Here is a 17,494-nt window from a genome sequence, read left to right as displayed (position 1 = left end):
ATTCTTCATAATGCAAAAGTGAAAACAGTAAAAGCAGCTGAATCAAATGCAAACTAAACTGAATGGGCCCCTGTGAGGGGGGAAGTACTGGGGATGTAGTGTAACAAGATTTGGAAATAACAGTATTCTAAAACTGTATGGTAGTTCACAGATGTTTGCTGTGTTGATACACTAAATATCCTGCACATAAGTCATAACTATTTGAATCTTCCTAAAATTTGATTTAAAGCATAAAGAAAAAACAAACAGTTCACAAACATCCTAAACAGCAGTGTGGCACTATACTCATTCACCACATTGTCGATTAGCCTGGAAACCTTCATATTACTGTTACCATGATAAATGAATTTGGAAATTTTAATAACTTGGCCACACAACCTTTTCAAGCATTTCTGATAAACTGTAAGTGCCCCCACTAAGCTCTTCTCTGAGGACAAAAACCAGTTGTGCAGGTTGACAGAATTAGGGCCTCCAAGCTATATGCTTCTCAATGTTAAGACACTCCTGTTCCTAAATGAAGCCCTCTGTTCCTCCCCTTGACCTTCATGCACATTTGGAGCTGCTGGCAATCATCATTCTGTAAAGAGAGTTCATCTGCTGCAATTTGAATAATGCAGCCTGCAAATTCCAATAATTTTGCTTCACTCTACAAAAAGAGTTTAGTATTCTCTCACCTCTGTCTTCCAGATTTTCCAGTTTATGTTTGAGGTTAGCACTTTTCATCAATAGCTCTTGGTTCACAGTCTTAAAAAAAGAAAAAAACAGGCCAAATATATACGTATTTGTATCAAAATAAAAAATGTTTTATTATCCCTTAAGAAGGAATAAGCAGTACATCATGCAAATATAACATTAATCCTGGAAAATCAGATAAAAACCCAACAATTAAAGAGTACCTTAGGTAAATTTTCTTCAACTTCTGAGTGCTCCAATGAAGAAAGACTGCTCAGTGGGTAGGGACTTTGAAGTTCTGAGTATTAGAGAGAACATTTTCAAGGGAATAAATGGACTAAGAAGCAACTTCAGGCACTAACATTTCGCTATGCCTTTATGTATAAAATTTCACCACCAAAAAAGGGGGCTACACAGTACCTACTGAAACAACAACAAAAAAACCTTGACTGTGTTTCTCATGGCATGTATGGTGATCAGGTTTGTATAATTAGCCAGTTCAGATCAGCACTTTTTATAGCTGCCCATCTGGCCCCAAATTCATGGGCAACCAATCTACTGCCCCAGCCTACAATCCCTCTCCTTCTTCTCTCTCTTAGTTCTACTCCCCAATTTCCTCTTATTCTCTAATGCTAATTTTCCTCTCTGCTTGTTTCTCTCCTTTACTTCCTTTCTGCCAGCAGCAGCCGCAATAAGAGGTTGTCAGCTGTGGTTTCTTAGAGCCATTCTGTGCCTGGCAACGAACTGCAGAATGATAAAAGTGAATGAAACCTTTAAAAGATGCAAATAGTTTTAATGAAATTCAGTGGGGGTTAAGATACCTCATAGGCCAAGGGCTGGCAAACTCTGGCCCTTCAGGCCCTTCTGCCACATAGTTTTATAATTCAAGTTTTATGAAAACACAGCCATGCTCATTGTTTTACATCTTGTCTATGGTTGATTTTGTGCTACCACTTAAATAGATGCAGAAATAATAGGCACCAAACAGCAAAAAAAATATGTATTATCCAGTCCTTTATAGAAAAAGTTTACCAGCCTCTGCTAGCAAGTCATCATTTGAGTTCCTTGCCTCTTTAAAAAAAAAAAAAAAAGAACCAGCAATTCTTATGTACAAGCTGATCTCAAATTTTAAAGTAAAATTAAAACATAATTATCCCCTATCTTTTGCCAATGAGATTATTCAAGAACAATCATATCTTCACACTTTCTTCAACATAAATGACAAGTGTTTTATTTACTTCAAACTGCTTTTCCCCAAATATAATTTTTTTCTATTTAAATCATCAGAAATTAAGTACCTGTTTTCTGGGCAGAAACTTCAGGAGTTAAAAGGGCAGAACTACCCTTAAATTTTGTTCCAGAAATTGGAGGCATGGCATTATTTTGCCTGGTGGTATCTTTCCATAATGGTGTTAGAAGTTTAGCCTAAAATGTAGTACTTTTTAGAAGTGTTAACATTCATAATCACTCTAGACAAGTTACCAAAAATTCCAAGACATTTCCAATATCCTTTATACAGGTTTAAATATTAGATTTGCTCCATTTGAAACTAAACACTAAAACTATAAGATCCCAGAGTTGGAGCACATTAAGTCATATATTAATTAATAATTCTAAATTGAAAGCAATTCCAAATCAAAGATGTCAAAGCAAGGTCCCAGACCACATCATCAGCAACACTGGGAACCTGATGGAAATGCCAGTTCTCCAGCCCCACCCGTGACCTACTTAGTCAGAAACTCTGGGGACAGGACCCAGCTACCTATATTTTAACAAGTCACCCTGGTCATTCTGATAACTACTAAAGTTTTTTTTTAACTTTATGGTATTTTTTTCCATTACCATTTAGTCCCCTTATACCAGGTTAACCACTGCTCTAAATCAGGTTCTGGTAAATAAAATTTTATCAGAACACAGCACACTCGTGCATTCCGGTGTTGTCCGTGGCAGCCTGTGTGCTACAACGGCAGTGCTAAACAGTCACCACAGAAACCCTGTGGCCACAGAGTCAAACATGTTTACTCTCTGGCCCTTTAAAGAAAAAGTCAGCTGACCCTTGCTCAAAATTATTCTCTTATATTCCAACACAGAGAGGTAAACTTTGAAAGCCAATATTTGTACAAAGTCAGCAATACCTTCACTGAAAATTAGCATAGAGTTCCTATCACTTACAGAGCTTCAATTTATGGATTCTCAAAACTTTGATGTTTCTTTGGTGCTTATTTAAAATAAAAGATGCATTTACTAAAAACTATTCATTTGGTCTATTTCTGACCACATTATTTCAGGTTAAACAAACATTTGGGGTACTTCCTCTGGCTCATAGGTTTCATCTGGAACCTCTGTCATTACAGAGCCTCAGAGCCTCTAAGATTCACAGAGGACCACAGTCCCCTGGCTGAAGGAGGAAGGCAGGTTCGGGCGGGTATCCACTTCTGATTGGAGCACTGAACACATTGTTGTCCACCCCTCAGAATCCCGGCAGCCAGACAGGATAGGTCTCATTTAATTAACAAGAAAGAAAAGCCAACTGCTGAGAGAGACAATTCAGCTAATCACAGGAAAAATTAGGCAATTCAAAATTGGTCTGGAGGACACTGGTGTTCATACTCTTAACCATTTTGCTATAAAACAAAGATAGTGAAGGGAATTAAGAAACTTTGAGGGTCTATTCAATATTTATATAGCCCTGAAGGCATTTAAACCACTTGCAAAATAAAGATTTAAATGTTTAAATCTCTAAAAGCTTTGGAAGTAACATATCAACAAACTGAACACTAAGGGAAGAATTAAATGAAGAAGTTTATTTTTAAAAGTGAGTTCAAAAGAGCACACATTTGCAGTAAATCAGAACAGCCCAGATTGTACACACTGTTATAATCTTTCAGCAACATTTGAGAACAATGAAAAAAGTGCCTAAACCTTTACTCAAGATTCATTCTAAATATTTAGAAGTCCTTCCAGTTTCTACTGACAGTGGCTTACATACCAGTGCTTTGTTATTCTCATATTTCTGAAAAGTTTTATCTTTTTTTAAGAAAAAGGTGCTCTTTAACCCTAAACAGATCAACCTATGCCATGCTAATGCACAGGCAGCCCAGATAAAATTTACTTACTTGGTCTTTCTCATGGTCACTGCCCAGACTGGAAGGGGAAAATGGCAAGACTAAAAAATGAAGGGAAAAGTGTACAATGGATACATTTACTTAGGAGAAATATAAAAATTCATTTATCCCTCTCCCAATTATACATGTCCCAGTGAGAAGCAATTTTTATTTCCTACAGCTGGCTCAAATGTCTGGCTCTTAAGATTCCTTTGTAATGATTCAATTTTGTTCCTCACTACCCAGCACAAATGTTCTGCTCCAGATTACGTTCCTGAATACTGTCCTCATGTCCTCAGTTTGTCCTTGTAGTTTTACCTAATTTACACCACTTCTCCTTCTCCAAACCTGTTTTTCCCCAATGATGAGCTCAAGTCCCACCCTCCTCTCCCCTGAAACTTTTTCTGATGATTCCAGCTCATATCAGATTCCTCTTATCTGACCTCCTACTCCACTATGTACATACAGTTCATACTTAACAGTCATTGGCCATTTCAATATTTTTATACTGTTTCACATAGGTACATTTTGCCTTCTCAATGTAATTGTAGCAGGGAAGGAGATTCACATGATCATACAATTTTTTGGCACCCTCTCTCATCACATATGGAGAAATAAATACCCACTTGCTTATTTGAAAAACGACTTGGAAGAAGACACACACCAAACTTACTTTTTAAGCTACTTCTAGTTCTTGTCTTTCTTCTACCAGGATATGGTTTTAGGGATTTCCTATCTTGGTCATTGGTCCAAGATAGTGCAGTGCTACTAGAACTTGAATCTTGATTGCTCTCTGAGAAGAGGTGTTTCCTGTAACCGAACTTCTACAAACACAGATAGCAAATGAGCACTATTAAAGGGGTGTGGGAACTCTTTATGTAACATTAAACATATCACTATGAAGTTAGACAAGAGAGGGGTAACAGGGTTCCTTACATAATACAGACAGAGAAGTAAGTAGCGGAAGAGGAAACAGATTATTTCATCAGTCAATTCTCAACCAAGCCAATGTTGTAAAGGATGACCAAATCTTGTCTAATCAGATGTTGCACCTGAAGAGATGCTAGGTAACTGTTTAAAACCGGAGGCACGTCAGTATCATCAGTATCAGTATCATCAACACTGTCACTTCAAAATACTAACCTGAACAACAAAACGAAGTACAAAAGTAACTTTTGCAAAGACATGCATGTCTACATTTTAAAGGAACTAAAATAAAAATGAGGGAGTCATTTCTATTTAAACCTTAGCCTTTTGAAATTGGACCTGGATTATAAAGTTTTGAGATTTGGGCAAATTTAATCTGTTCTGGTGGGTTATTCAACTGTACATTAATGTTTATATATTTTTAATCCTTTTCTGTTTTGCATTTGTTTTTATACATGCTATGACAAATAAATGTTTGTGCTTAATTTTAATATGAAATATGCTTTGACTTTAACATAATATATCTCTCTTTGAGCCCTATCTGCGTGTCCCTCTGGGGCCCTGGTCCTCACACCACCATGCCTCTAGAGGGACCCCAGCACTCAGCTCCTAACAGCTCCTCATTTCAGGCCAGGGAGGATTCTCGTGAATCCACAATACTGAATGGTCACAGTACCTCACATGCTCTTCTCAAATTGACACCTATCCACTGTATAGCTCCACCCTGTGCCTAAAATGGCAAAGCGCAGAATCAGCTTAGGGTGGGAACCAGCCTCACCCCTGTTTATGAAAATACAACCCATAACCTTAAGGATGGTAAACTATCTGTTTTTAAGAGGAATTTATTTTTAAAGACCCAATTTAAAATGTTTAGCAGCTCAGTATTTTGTAGAGAACTCATTTTTGAAAGGAACTCTGGGAGTCAGGCCTATTTGCATCTTACTCTTATGAGAAGAATAAGAAGAGTTGGGGGAACCGCCCGCATTTCTTCAAAGGTTCCTCAGCCCAGTGTCTTGTAAAGAGAAAGCATCACTTTACTGAATTTGCCCAGTAAAAATATCACACAGCAAGGCTTCCCAGTTTCTTTAGTTTCATATAATAAAAAGTGTTGAAAGTTACTTACGAAAACATGAGTACCCAGAGCAGTTGTTTTTAAAGTTGGCTGCATATTAGAATCACCAGGAGGGTTTTAAAAAATCCCAGTGCCTGGGCTTTACTGTGGACCAATTAAGTCAGGATCATCCGGGAGGGGATCCAGGCTTCAGTAGTTTCATCAGCTCCCCTGGTGATTCCAATTAGAAGACTGGGCAGTGGAGAGTGAGAACCATTGCTAAAAGCAAGCCAGAAAGAGCCTTAACTCATTTGTTTGAAGCTCATGATCTCAAATTTTTAAAAAATTCCATTTAATGTTAATTATAGAGATTTTTTTAAATGCTCTGACTACATATTTAGAGCCAAGTGGGAGGCATACTGGAGATGTGTAAGTTGGTGCACAGAGAAACAAAACGAAGCTAGTGACTCAGAGTAAAAAATTTCTATTCATTAACATGTCTGCTTCCACTCAGGATAAATCTCAAGTGTTTGTAGGTTTTCAACACTTCTCTTCTGCTTACTCCTGAAAGCCTAATATGAGTAAAACTACAGCTCAATTTGATAACTTTGTTATTTTCCATTGTATTTATTTGGCAGTTTACATACCATTTGTTACAACTGATGCTGATTTTCCATTTGAAAGTGAAATAATTCCCTTTAAAATAAGTTTAAGATAAATTTAATTGAGAAAAATAGAGACAAAGAGCAGAGCCATGATGAATTTTTAAGATGGTATGCAAATAACATAAAATTTGGGAGTAATGTCCCCAAACAATAAAAGTTGTTCAATTACCAACATCCTTGTTTCTTCCTTACTGTCTCCCTTGAAAGCAGATTCTTGCCTAAAACAAAATATATTGAATCAGCAGAACTGTACCACCTTCACCTTCTCCTTCCCTCATTTCACAGCCCCAAGTTCTTTTCTCCTTCATGTGCCCTTTGTCAAATGCGAGCCCAGTGCAGGCGAATACCACGTCACATAGACAAACTTATCATATTGCAACCCATTTCCACAGATCCTCTGCCTGACAACTTGTTATTTAAAGCAAACCAACCTTTGTTGAGCCCTTCTCTGTCAGGCATGAAGAGAGGAAGGCAGGGTACAACTAAGTACAAGCAAGCAGTGAGCTGTGGCAAAGCTGCAGAGCAGTGTTTGTCTGGCTCTACTTTAGAATCAACTGATGAGTAGTAATGCTGAGCATCTTTTCATATACCTGTTTGTCATTTGTATGTCTTCTTTGGAAAAATGTCTATTCAAAGCCTTTCCCTATATTTTTAATCAGGTGATTCTTCTTATTTGCTACTGAATTGTAGGAGTTCCTTATATATTTTGGTTTGCTATTTTGCCTTTTATAGTTTACTATTATAAAAAAATTAAGTGTTGGTGAAGATTTGGAGCAACTAGACCCTTACATACTGTTTATAAGAATATAAAATGATGTAGCCACTATAGAAAATAGTATGGCAATTTTTAAACAAAATTAAAACAATTATATGATCCAGCAATCCCATAAATCCAATGGAATTGAAATCAGAATCTTGAATAGATATGTTCACTTTAATGTTCACTACAGCATTATTTACAATAGCCAAGATATGGAAACAATCCAACTGCCCATGATGAGTGAAGGCATAAACAAAGTATGGTATATAAATACAATGGAATACTGTCAGCCTTTAGAAAAAAGGAAATCCTGCAATATGCAACAATATAGATGAACTTGAGCATTATGCTAACTGAAATAAGCTGGTCACAGAAAGACAAATACTGCATGATTCCACTTACATGAGGCATCTAAGAGTCAAAATTGTAGAAAAGGTGAATAGGATGGTGATGTCCAGGGGCTGAGGGGAGGGGGAAATGTGGAGTTGCTATTTAACAACTATAAAGTTTCAGTAATATAAGGTAAATGAATTCTATAGGTTTTTCATATAATATTGTGCCTACGAACATTAATACTATATTGGACACATAAAATTTTGTTAAGAGTAGAGTTCATATTAGGTGTTCTTAACACAATTTTTTTTAAAAAAGAATGAAACAGCCAATGAACCTTTATTTCCAGGCAACAATCAATCTACTTTCTGTCTCTATAGACTACTTTGCATTTTCTAGTATTTTATGTAAATGGAATCATATAGTATGTACTGTTTTTTTTTTGCCTGACTTCTTTGACTTGGCATTATTTTGAGAATACTTAATATATTTTGGGTATAGTCCTTCATCAGATATATGCTTTACAGATATTTTCTCCAAGTATGTGGCTAGTCTTTTCACTTCCCTAACACTATATTCCAAAGGGCAGAAGTTGTTGATTTTAATTAAGTCCAATTTATCAATTTGTTCTTTTATAGACAATATGTTTGATGTCATATCTAAGAAATCTTTGCTAACTCAAGCTCACAAATATTTTCTTAAGTGTTCTTTCATATAAGTTTTAGACTTAGGTCTATAATCAATTTAGTGAGTTTTTTATATGGTAGAAGGTAAAGATAAAAAATTATGTATTTTATTGCATGTATGGATATTTGATTGTCCTAGCATCACTTTTTGGGAAAAAAACAACCTATCCTTTTGCCACTGAATTGTCTTTGCATTTTTGTCACAGACCAGTTGTTCACAGATAGGTAGGTCTATTTCTGGACTCCTAGTCTATTCCATTTATTTATATATCACTATGCCAAAACCATACTCTCTTGATTATTTTAGCTTTATAAAAAGTCTTGAAAACAGGTAGTGTGTTAGCCCTCCCACTTTGTAGTTCTTTATGAAATCTGTTTTGGCAATTATTAGATGTTTAAATTTCCATCTAAAATTTAGAAGTAACTTGACAATTTCTTTTTTATACATACCTATCAATAATTATATTTTTTAACTTTAAATTTTTTTAAATTTAATTGTTGCTCAAGTACAGATGTCTCCATTTTACCCTCCTCTAATCCTCCCAACCCCAACCATCCCACTTCCCACCCTTGATCCCACCCCTCTTTGGCTTTGTCCATGTGTCTTTCACAGATGTTCCTGAAAACCCTACCCCATTTCCCTGCCATTCTTCCCTCCCACCTCCCTTCTCATTACTGTCAGTTTGTTCTTAATTTCAATGTCTCTGGTTATATATTGCTTGCTTGTTTGTTTTGTTAATTAGGTTCTACTTATAGGTAAGATCATATGGTATTTGTCTTTCAGCTCCTGGTTTATTTCACTAAGCATAATGTGTTCCAGTTCCATCCATGCTTTTGCAAAGGGTAGAAGTTTTTTCTTTCCTTCTGCTGTATAGTATTCCACTGTGTAAATGTACCATAGTTTTTTGATCCATTCATTTACTGGTGGGCACTTAGGCTGCTTCCGGCACTTGGCTATTGTAAATTTTGCTGCTGTGAACACTGGGGTGCACTGGTTCTCCTGAATTGGAGTTTCAGGGTTCTTAGGGTATAATCCTAACGGTGGAATTGCTGAGTCAAAAGGCAGTTCCATTTTTAGTTTTCTGAGGAAATTCCATATTGTTTTCCACAGTGGCTGCACCAGTCTGCATTTCTACCAACAGTGCACTAGGATTCCCTTTTCTCCACATCCAAAACAAACAACAAACAAACAAATGAAAAATTCTGCTCGGATTTGAGTTGAATTTGCATGGAATCTATAGATAATTTGGGGGAAATTGGCGTCTTAAAAATATTGTCCTCTTGAAATCGGACAGAGTGGATATGAAAAGATGCTCAATATCGCTAGCTATCAGAGAGATGCACAATTAAAACCACAATGAGACACCACCTTATACCTGTCAGGATGGCTATCATCGACAAAACAACAAACAACAAATGTTGGAGAGGGTGTGGGGAAAAAGGGGACCTTAGTTCACTGTTGGTGGGATTGTAGACTGGTACAACCATTATGGAAAACAGTATGGAATTTTCTCAGAAAAATAAAAATTGACCTGCCTTTTGACCCAGCAATTCCACTGCTAGGATTATACCCCAAGAATCCTAAAACATCAATTTCAAAGAACCTATGCGCCACAATGTTCATAGCAGCACAATTTACAATAGCCAAGAGTTGGAAGCAACCTAGGTGCCCATCAGTAAATGAATGGATCCAAAAATTGTGGTACATATACACCATGGAATTTTATGCAGCAGAGAGAAAGAAGGAACTACTACCTTTTGCAACAACATGGATGGAACTGGAAAGCATTATGCTGAGTGAAATAGGCCAGGCATTGAAGGACAAATACCATATGATCTCACCTTTGACAGGAAGCTAAAGAATAAAACAAACAAGCAAACAGAATAAAAACAAAGACGCTGAAATAGAGAACAAGTGGGCAGCAACCAGAGGGGAGAGGGAAGGGAACTTAAGGGGAAAAAGAGGGAGGGATTTTGAGGAACAAGTATGAAAGACACAGAGATGAGGACTGGGGGGGGGGGGGGGATGGGAGGGAGGGGGGAGACCAGGCGGGGGGGGGGAAGAGAAAAAAAAATGTACTTGAAAAGTAACTAAATAAAATTTAAAAAATATATATATATTGTCCTCTTGAATAGCTATTTCTCCAAAGAGGACATAGAGATGGCCAATAGACCTATGAAAAGATGCTCAATATCACTAATCATCAGAGAAACACAATTAAAACCACAATGAGACATCACCTTATACCTGTCAGAATGGTTATCATCAATAAAACAACAAACAAGTGTTGGCAAGGATGCAGAGAAAAGGGACTTTTGCACTAATGGTAGAATGCAGACAGATGCAGCCACTGTGGAAAACAGTATGGAGTTACCCCAAAAAATTAAAAATAGGACTTTCTGGCCAAGATAGAGGCATAGATAGATACACTTTGCCTCCTCACACAACCAAAAGGACAACAAGAAATTTAAAAACAAAAAACAACCAGAACTGGCAGAAAATCAAACTATTTAAAAGACTGACAACCAAGGAGTTAAAAAAGAAACATTCATCCAGACTGGAAGGAGGGGTGGAGACAGGCAGCCAGGGTGGCAAGGATGTGCAGCAAGGCGGTAGCTGGAAGACCTGGTGGGTGAGGTAACAGCTGGTGGTCCCACATTTGCATGCAGATAAACCAGGAGAAACAACTGGGGAGCAAGACAGGCCATATAAATTAGGGGTCAAGGCAGTAAAAGAAAGCCTCAATATCTCTGACTATAAAAACCTGTGGTCAGCGTGGTAGTATGAGAAACTCCCAGTCTCACAGGAGACTCTGTTAGAGGGGCCCACAAGGTCCTACAATGAACACAAACCCACCCACCCAGGAGTCAGCACCAGAAGGGCCCAATTGGCTTGTGGGTAGCAGGGGAAGTGAAAGTAGGGCAAGAGTGGAGAAAGCAGCATTGTTTCTTAAACCCTCTCTGACCCCTCCCCCACATACAGTGACACAACCAAGCAAAGGCCTGCCCCACCCAGGAGAGCCAAGGCTCTGTCCCTTACAATGTAACAGATGCAATGAGACAGGGAAATATGGCCAAAATGAAAAAAACAGATCAAAACTCTAGAAAAAGAACTAAGCGATGATGAGATAGCCAACCTATCAGTTGCAGAGTTAAAAACACTGGTAATCAGAATGCTCACAGAAATGGTTGAGTATGGTCACAAAGTAGGGGAAGAAGTGAAGGCTATGTAAAGTAAAATAGAGGAAAATGTACAGGAAACCAACCGCCAAGTGAAGGAAACCAGCATTCAAATCAACGGCTTGGAGCACAAGGAAGAAAGAACATTCAATCAGAACAGAACGAAGAAACAAGAATTCAAAAGGAGGAGGAGGGGCCTAGGAACCTCTAGGACAGTTTAGATGTTCCAACATCTGATCATAGGGGTGCCAGAAAGAGAAGACCAAGAAATTGAAAACTTATTTGAAAACATAATGAAGGAGAAATTCCCCAGTCTGGAAAAGGAAATAGACTTCCAGGGGATCCAGGAAGCTCAGAGAGTCCTGCTCAGAGAGTTCCAAGGAAGCACATATCAAGACACATCATAATTAAGTTACCCAATATTAAAGATAAGGAGAGAATCTCAAAAGCAGCAGTAGAAAAGGAGTCAGTTACCTACAAAGGAGTTTCAATAAGACTGTCAGCTGACTTCTCAAAAGAAACCTTACAGGCAGGAAAGGTCTGGAAAGTATTCAAAGTCATGAAAGGCAAGGACATACATCCAAGATTACTCTATCCAGTAAAGCTATCATTTAGAATACAAAGGCAGATAAAGTGCTTCCCAGATAAGGTCAAGTCAAAGAAGTTCATCATCACTAAGCCCTTATATGAAATATTGAAGGGACTTATCTAAGAAAACGATAAAAACTATGACTAGTAAAATGACATCAAACTCACAACTATCACCAACTGAACCTAAAAATATAAAAAACAAGCGAAGCCAACCACGAGACCAGGAACAAAATCACAGAAATGGAGATCACATGGAGGGTTATCAGCAGAAAGGGAGAGAGAGGAGGATGGGAGAAAAGGTACAGAGAATAACAAGTATAATTGGTAGGTACAAAATAGACAGGGTAAGGTTAAGAATAGTATAGGAAATAGAGAAGCCAAAGAATTTATACATACAATCCACAAATATGAGCTAAGATGGAGGGTGCGGGGTAATGATGGTAGGAGGGGTGGCACTGGGTGGAGGGAAATAAAGGGGAGAAAAAATATTGGACAACTGTAACAGCATAAAAAAACACACTTCAAAAGATTGAGAACTAGAACTGCCATATGTTCAAGCAATCTTATTCCAAGATATTTATCTAAAGAAATACAAAATACTTAATTTAAAAAATTTATGCATCCTATGTTCAATAAAACATTATTTACAATGGCCAAACATGGAAATTACCAAGTGCCCATCAACAGACAACTGGACAAAGAAGTCATACATATAAACAATGGAATATTACTCAGCCTTAATAAAGAATGAAATACTTCCATCTGAGACAACATGGATGGACATGGAGGGCATTATGCTGATTAAAATGAGTTAGTTAGAAGGAGCAAAACGAATACCATATGACTTAATTTATACGTGCAATCTAAAGAAAGAAAGTCATAGGTACAGAGAACAAACTGATGGTTGCCAGATGGAATCGAGGTTGGGGGGGCTGGGTGAGAAAAGTGAAGAGATTAGGAAGTACAAACTGGCAGTTACAAAATAATCAGGGGATGTAAACTACAGCATAGGAAATACAGTCAGTGATACTGCAATAACTATTTATGGTGTCAGGTGGGCATGCAAGACCTATTAGGAGGATTACTTTGTAAGTTATACAAATGTGTAACCACTATGCTGTATACTTGAAACTGATATATTGTATATCAACTGTAATTGAAAATTAAAAATAGTTAAGATGATAAGTTTTATATTACATATATTTTTGCCATAATTCCTAAAACTACAATTATACATTTAAAAGTTTACTTATTAGTTCTATCAGCCTTCTTGTAGATTTCACCAAACTAGCTACTTAGGTGATCATATCACCTACAAATACAGTTGTTCCAGTCATGCTCACAACTGTTGCTGGGGCTGTGCTATAGGAGTAAAGACAACAAGCTGCTCATTTCTTGTACTTTACTGGGAATTAAGTACTTAAAATGTGCACAGCAACTAAAATTCTATCAAATGGAGTATGGAAAAATTAGTAAGTGGGCTTAAGAAGGATATAATACCAATATACACACATCAACTGCACTTCTATAGAATAAACATTCAAAAACTGAAATTAAAAAAATTATAATAGCAGAGAATATGAAGTACTTAGGGATAAATTCAGCAAAATATTTGCAAGATTTACACATTGAAAACAATGAAACACTACTGAGAGGAAAAGTTTTAAATAAATAAAGAGATATATTATCTATATGATGTTGCTTCTTCCTAAATTGATCTAAAAAGCCAACACAATCCCAGTCAAAATCCTAACAGACTTTTTTGTAAAGTTGATTCTAAAATTTGTATAAAAATTCAAAACACCTAGTATATTCAAAACAACTTTGAACACAAATGACAAAGATGGAAGACTAACACTACCTCATTTCAAAATGGAAAATAGTAATTATGATAGCAAAGTTATAGTAATTCAGATAATATGGAAAGACAGACAAACAGATCAATGGAACAGAATATAGAGTCCACAAATAGATCTATATAGATATGGTCAACTGATCATCAACAAAGTTTCCAAGAAAATTAAATGGGCGAAAAATAATTGTCTCAATAAATGGTCTGAAACAACAGGACAAACATATGAAAGAAAGAAGAGAGAAAGGGTGAGAAGACAGAGAAAAAGGGATGGGGGGAGAGAGGGAGCAAGGAAGGGAAAAGATGCTCAACCACTACCTCACATAATATAGAAAATTACTCACAAACTGAAATAAGATCTAAAATTAAAAATTCTAAAAGAAAACATAAGAAACAATACTGATCATGAGTTTGCCTAAGATTTCTTAAGCATGTCTCAAAAAAGCATTAAGTATTAAAAAAGAAATCAATAAATTGGATGTTACAAAAATTTAAAACTTTTGCTTTTTCAAAATACACTGTTATAAAAATCATTGAGACACAGAAAATATATGCAAACATATATCTGATCGAAACACTTGTATGTATAATATATAAAGAACTATTATAGGTGGGGAGCACGGGGCGGGGTGGGCTGGGATGGGAGGAATAGACAGAAAACTGTACTTGAAAAATAACTAAATAAAATTTAAAAAAAGAACTATTATAACTCAATAAGAAAGAAAAATAATCCATTTTTTAAATGAGCAAAAGATTTGAAGATACTTTACTGAACAAGATACATAGATGGAAAACAAATATATGAAAAGGTGCTCAACACCACTTCCACTGCAATGGCTATAATAAAGAACATATTACCAAGTACTGGTAAGAATGTCCAGCATCTAGAACTCTTGAAGACTACTGATGGAAATGTAAAATGCTGCAACCACTTTGGAAAACAGTATGACAGGGTTTTTTAAAAATTAACATACACCAACAATGATCCAACCATTCCACTCCTATGTATTTACCCAAGAGAAAAGAAAACACGTGTCCATGCAAAGACTTATACATGAATCCTAAGAACTTTACTTGCAACAACAAAAAAGATAAACAACTCAAATGTCATCAACAGGTGAATGGATAAACAACTCATGCCATACAATGGAATACTACTGGGCAATATAAAAGAATGAACTGCTGATACATACAGCATGGATGAATCTCAAAATAATTAAAGTAATAGAAGCTAGAAAAAAAGAGTGCACACTGTTTGGGTTCCATTTATATAAGATTTTTAACTCTGCAAACTTATCTACAGTAGCAGAAAGCAGATCAGTGATTGCAGTGGTGGTAGGAGATGAAATAGGGCAGGAGGGAGGTATTTCAAAGGGGCAGGAAAAAGTTCTTGGTCGATAATGGATATGGTCATCATGTGCTTGTGGTCACAGACATATGTTAAAACTCAATAAAATATATACACTTAAAATATGTACAGTTTATTTCATTTTAATTATATCTCAAAGCTATAAAAATATCACTTGTCCTATGACCCATGCTTCAGAGGCATAGTGGCAATTAAATTAATGCCTGGAATATAAGTTTTCTGGCTGGGGTTATTCAATGTTTTGCTGCAGAAAAATACATTACTAAAGATTATACTGGGGGTATAACCACAGACCTATAGATCAGGAGAACATTCTACCACTGCTCCAATCATTCCATAGAAACTGCACACAATGCCCTTTCCTTGTGTGGGGTGTGGCCATATGCAGAAAAGGGGGATAACTCAGACAGTTGACTTGTACATTAACCAGTTACATTAACAGAAATCTACATCATTTATATTTGATTTGAAAAACACTTACCTAGATTTGTCTTTTAATTTAGGAACCAGAATTTCTACTGATTGTCCTTGTAAATCTGGAGAAAATTCATGTACTGAAGTAACTTCTAATGGTGAAAATTAAAAACAAAAATGTTAAGTTTTTCGAGTAAATATTTAAATATAAATATACCATCCAAGCCTTATTTATGATAGATTTAAAAATCTGACCTTGCTGTGTATCACCCAGTTTCAATTTTTCAGGAGAACTATCAGCTATCTTTGTTTGCTGCAGAAAAAAAAATATGTATTTCATTATGGTGCCTTCAAAGGTCTCTTTTATCATTAGTTTGGAGCCACTATATAGCTCCAAAGAAAATTGTTTCCATTGAATACTAAGATACTAGGCTCTTCGTTCATTACAGTTAGCTGTTCCAAAAAATCAATATTCACCCTCAGGAGAAATTTGCCACTCTCAAAGACAATCAGAGTGTTCCAAAGTTACTAAAAGAAACATTAAGGGAAAACTTACAAAAATGTCTTCAATAGTGTCAGAATTGTTGGACTAAGCACAGAACTTCCCAAGGGGACCAACTATCTAGAGGAATAACCTTTGGTATGTTTTTTTTAAGTCATTATACTATCAACACAGTTCAGTATGATGTGTCCAGGTAATCCAATATAAGTAAAGGAGAAAGGGGCAGAACCCTACATATGCTAAGCAGTGTGTTAGGTGCTATACACACATTCTGTTTTTAATCCTAGAGGTCCACACTGAGAACCAGCTATTATTTCCGTTTTGTAGATGAGAGTCTTCAGGCTCAGTGATGTTAAGTAATTTGTCCAAAGTCCCACAGGTATTAAGTAAAAACCAGGTCTATCTCCAAAGATTAGGCTCCTTTCCCTACATCTCAGTTGCTAGATCCCAAATGAGGGAATGAGACAGACCCAGCCAAGTCACTCATTCCATGGGAAAACCAAATTGAAAGAAAAGAGAGAACACATAAAGAAGGTGGGCAAAAATAATCTAAAGAAGGGGGTGGTCAAAAAGAAGCAGATGGTTGGCCAGGAGAAAATGGACTACATGCCAGGAGAGGCAGCTTCCACCCAGTGGACAGAGTTCAGAATCTTGTATCCAGCTCCCCATACTCACAGCAAGCTCAGACTGGTCATTTAAAGGGGGAGTTGTTAGGCAGTTGTCAGCTTCAGCATGCATTAACTCTGCCAGCTCAGTGGATTCTTCTGCCTGGTCTATCACATTAAGAAAAGAGTATATGAAAGTGATAACAGTATTCATGCACAACAGTGAGCACACTCTCCAATTGCTCTTTGTGGGACCCTCAGTGCAGGGACATCCCCATCTTTTGGTAAAAGCTGGTAAATTAGATCAGGTCTCCAATCTCAGACTGGAAATCTATAGGAACTGCAGAAAATAGCTGTGGGCTGTAACTCATAAGGGCTACCTGATCTGTACAAGGCCAGCCTTGTAGATAGGCCCCTGCATACCCTGTCCCCTGCTGCCTGCCACCCACATCATTTTTTCCTCCTTTTTCATTTCCAGTTGACCCAGAAGAGAAACTGTATTAGGTGGGGAAAACGATTTAAGACTATTAGCAGGTTTTCTTTCTCTAAAAGTAAAATAATGAATTTATTATTCTTACATGATCATAGGTTTTCAGTGACCTCTTCCAAGTAAGGTTTTATCATTATTTTTACAAATATTCAGAGTAGAAAAATTTGTTATCTTCTAACATACCTGTCTCTCTTTCATGGTCGATAGGAATCTCGGTGTCTTCTTTGTTAAACTTATCAACAAGTTCTGAGGAGACTTCTGTCTGGACAGGTAACATCTAAAAGAAGCCACAT

The 17,494-nt window shown here is 36.7% G+C and overlaps 1 protein-coding gene across 1 annotated transcript in view; it reads right to left on the bottom strand.

Moving 5' to 3' along the window:
- The window catches only part of SYCP2L (synaptonemal complex protein 2 like), a 76,309-nt gene that overhangs the window by 20,379 nt on the left and 38,436 nt on the right, over positions 1 to 17,494 (bottom strand). The window contains exons 16-25 of the mRNA XM_053664114.1: positions 17,385 to 17,478; positions 16,782 to 16,879; positions 15,860 to 15,917; positions 15,672 to 15,756; positions 6,589 to 6,637; positions 4,450 to 4,600; positions 3,789 to 3,838; positions 1,971 to 2,097; positions 897 to 970; positions 675 to 744 (exon numbers count right to left, since the gene is read on the bottom strand). Coding sequence (XP_053520089.1) covers positions 675 to 744; positions 897 to 970; positions 1,971 to 2,097; positions 3,789 to 3,838; positions 4,450 to 4,600; positions 6,589 to 6,637; positions 15,672 to 15,756; positions 15,860 to 15,917; positions 16,782 to 16,879; positions 17,385 to 17,478 — 856 coding nt within the window. The remainder of the gene's footprint in view (positions 1 to 674; positions 745 to 896; positions 971 to 1,970; positions 2,098 to 3,788; positions 3,839 to 4,449; positions 4,601 to 6,588; positions 6,638 to 15,671; positions 15,757 to 15,859; positions 15,918 to 16,781; positions 16,880 to 17,384; positions 17,479 to 17,494) is intronic.

This window comes from Artibeus jamaicensis, unplaced genomic scaffold, assembly GCF_021234435.1.
Source record: "Artibeus jamaicensis isolate MK-2021 breed Jamaican fruit bat unplaced genomic scaffold, CSHL_Jam_final contig_335, whole genome shotgun sequence".
Classification (NCBI taxonomy): Eukaryota; Metazoa; Chordata; class Mammalia; order Chiroptera; family Phyllostomidae; genus Artibeus; species Artibeus jamaicensis.
Note: the sequence above shows the minus strand (reverse complement) of the source record. Positions and strands in the feature narration are given on the sequence as shown.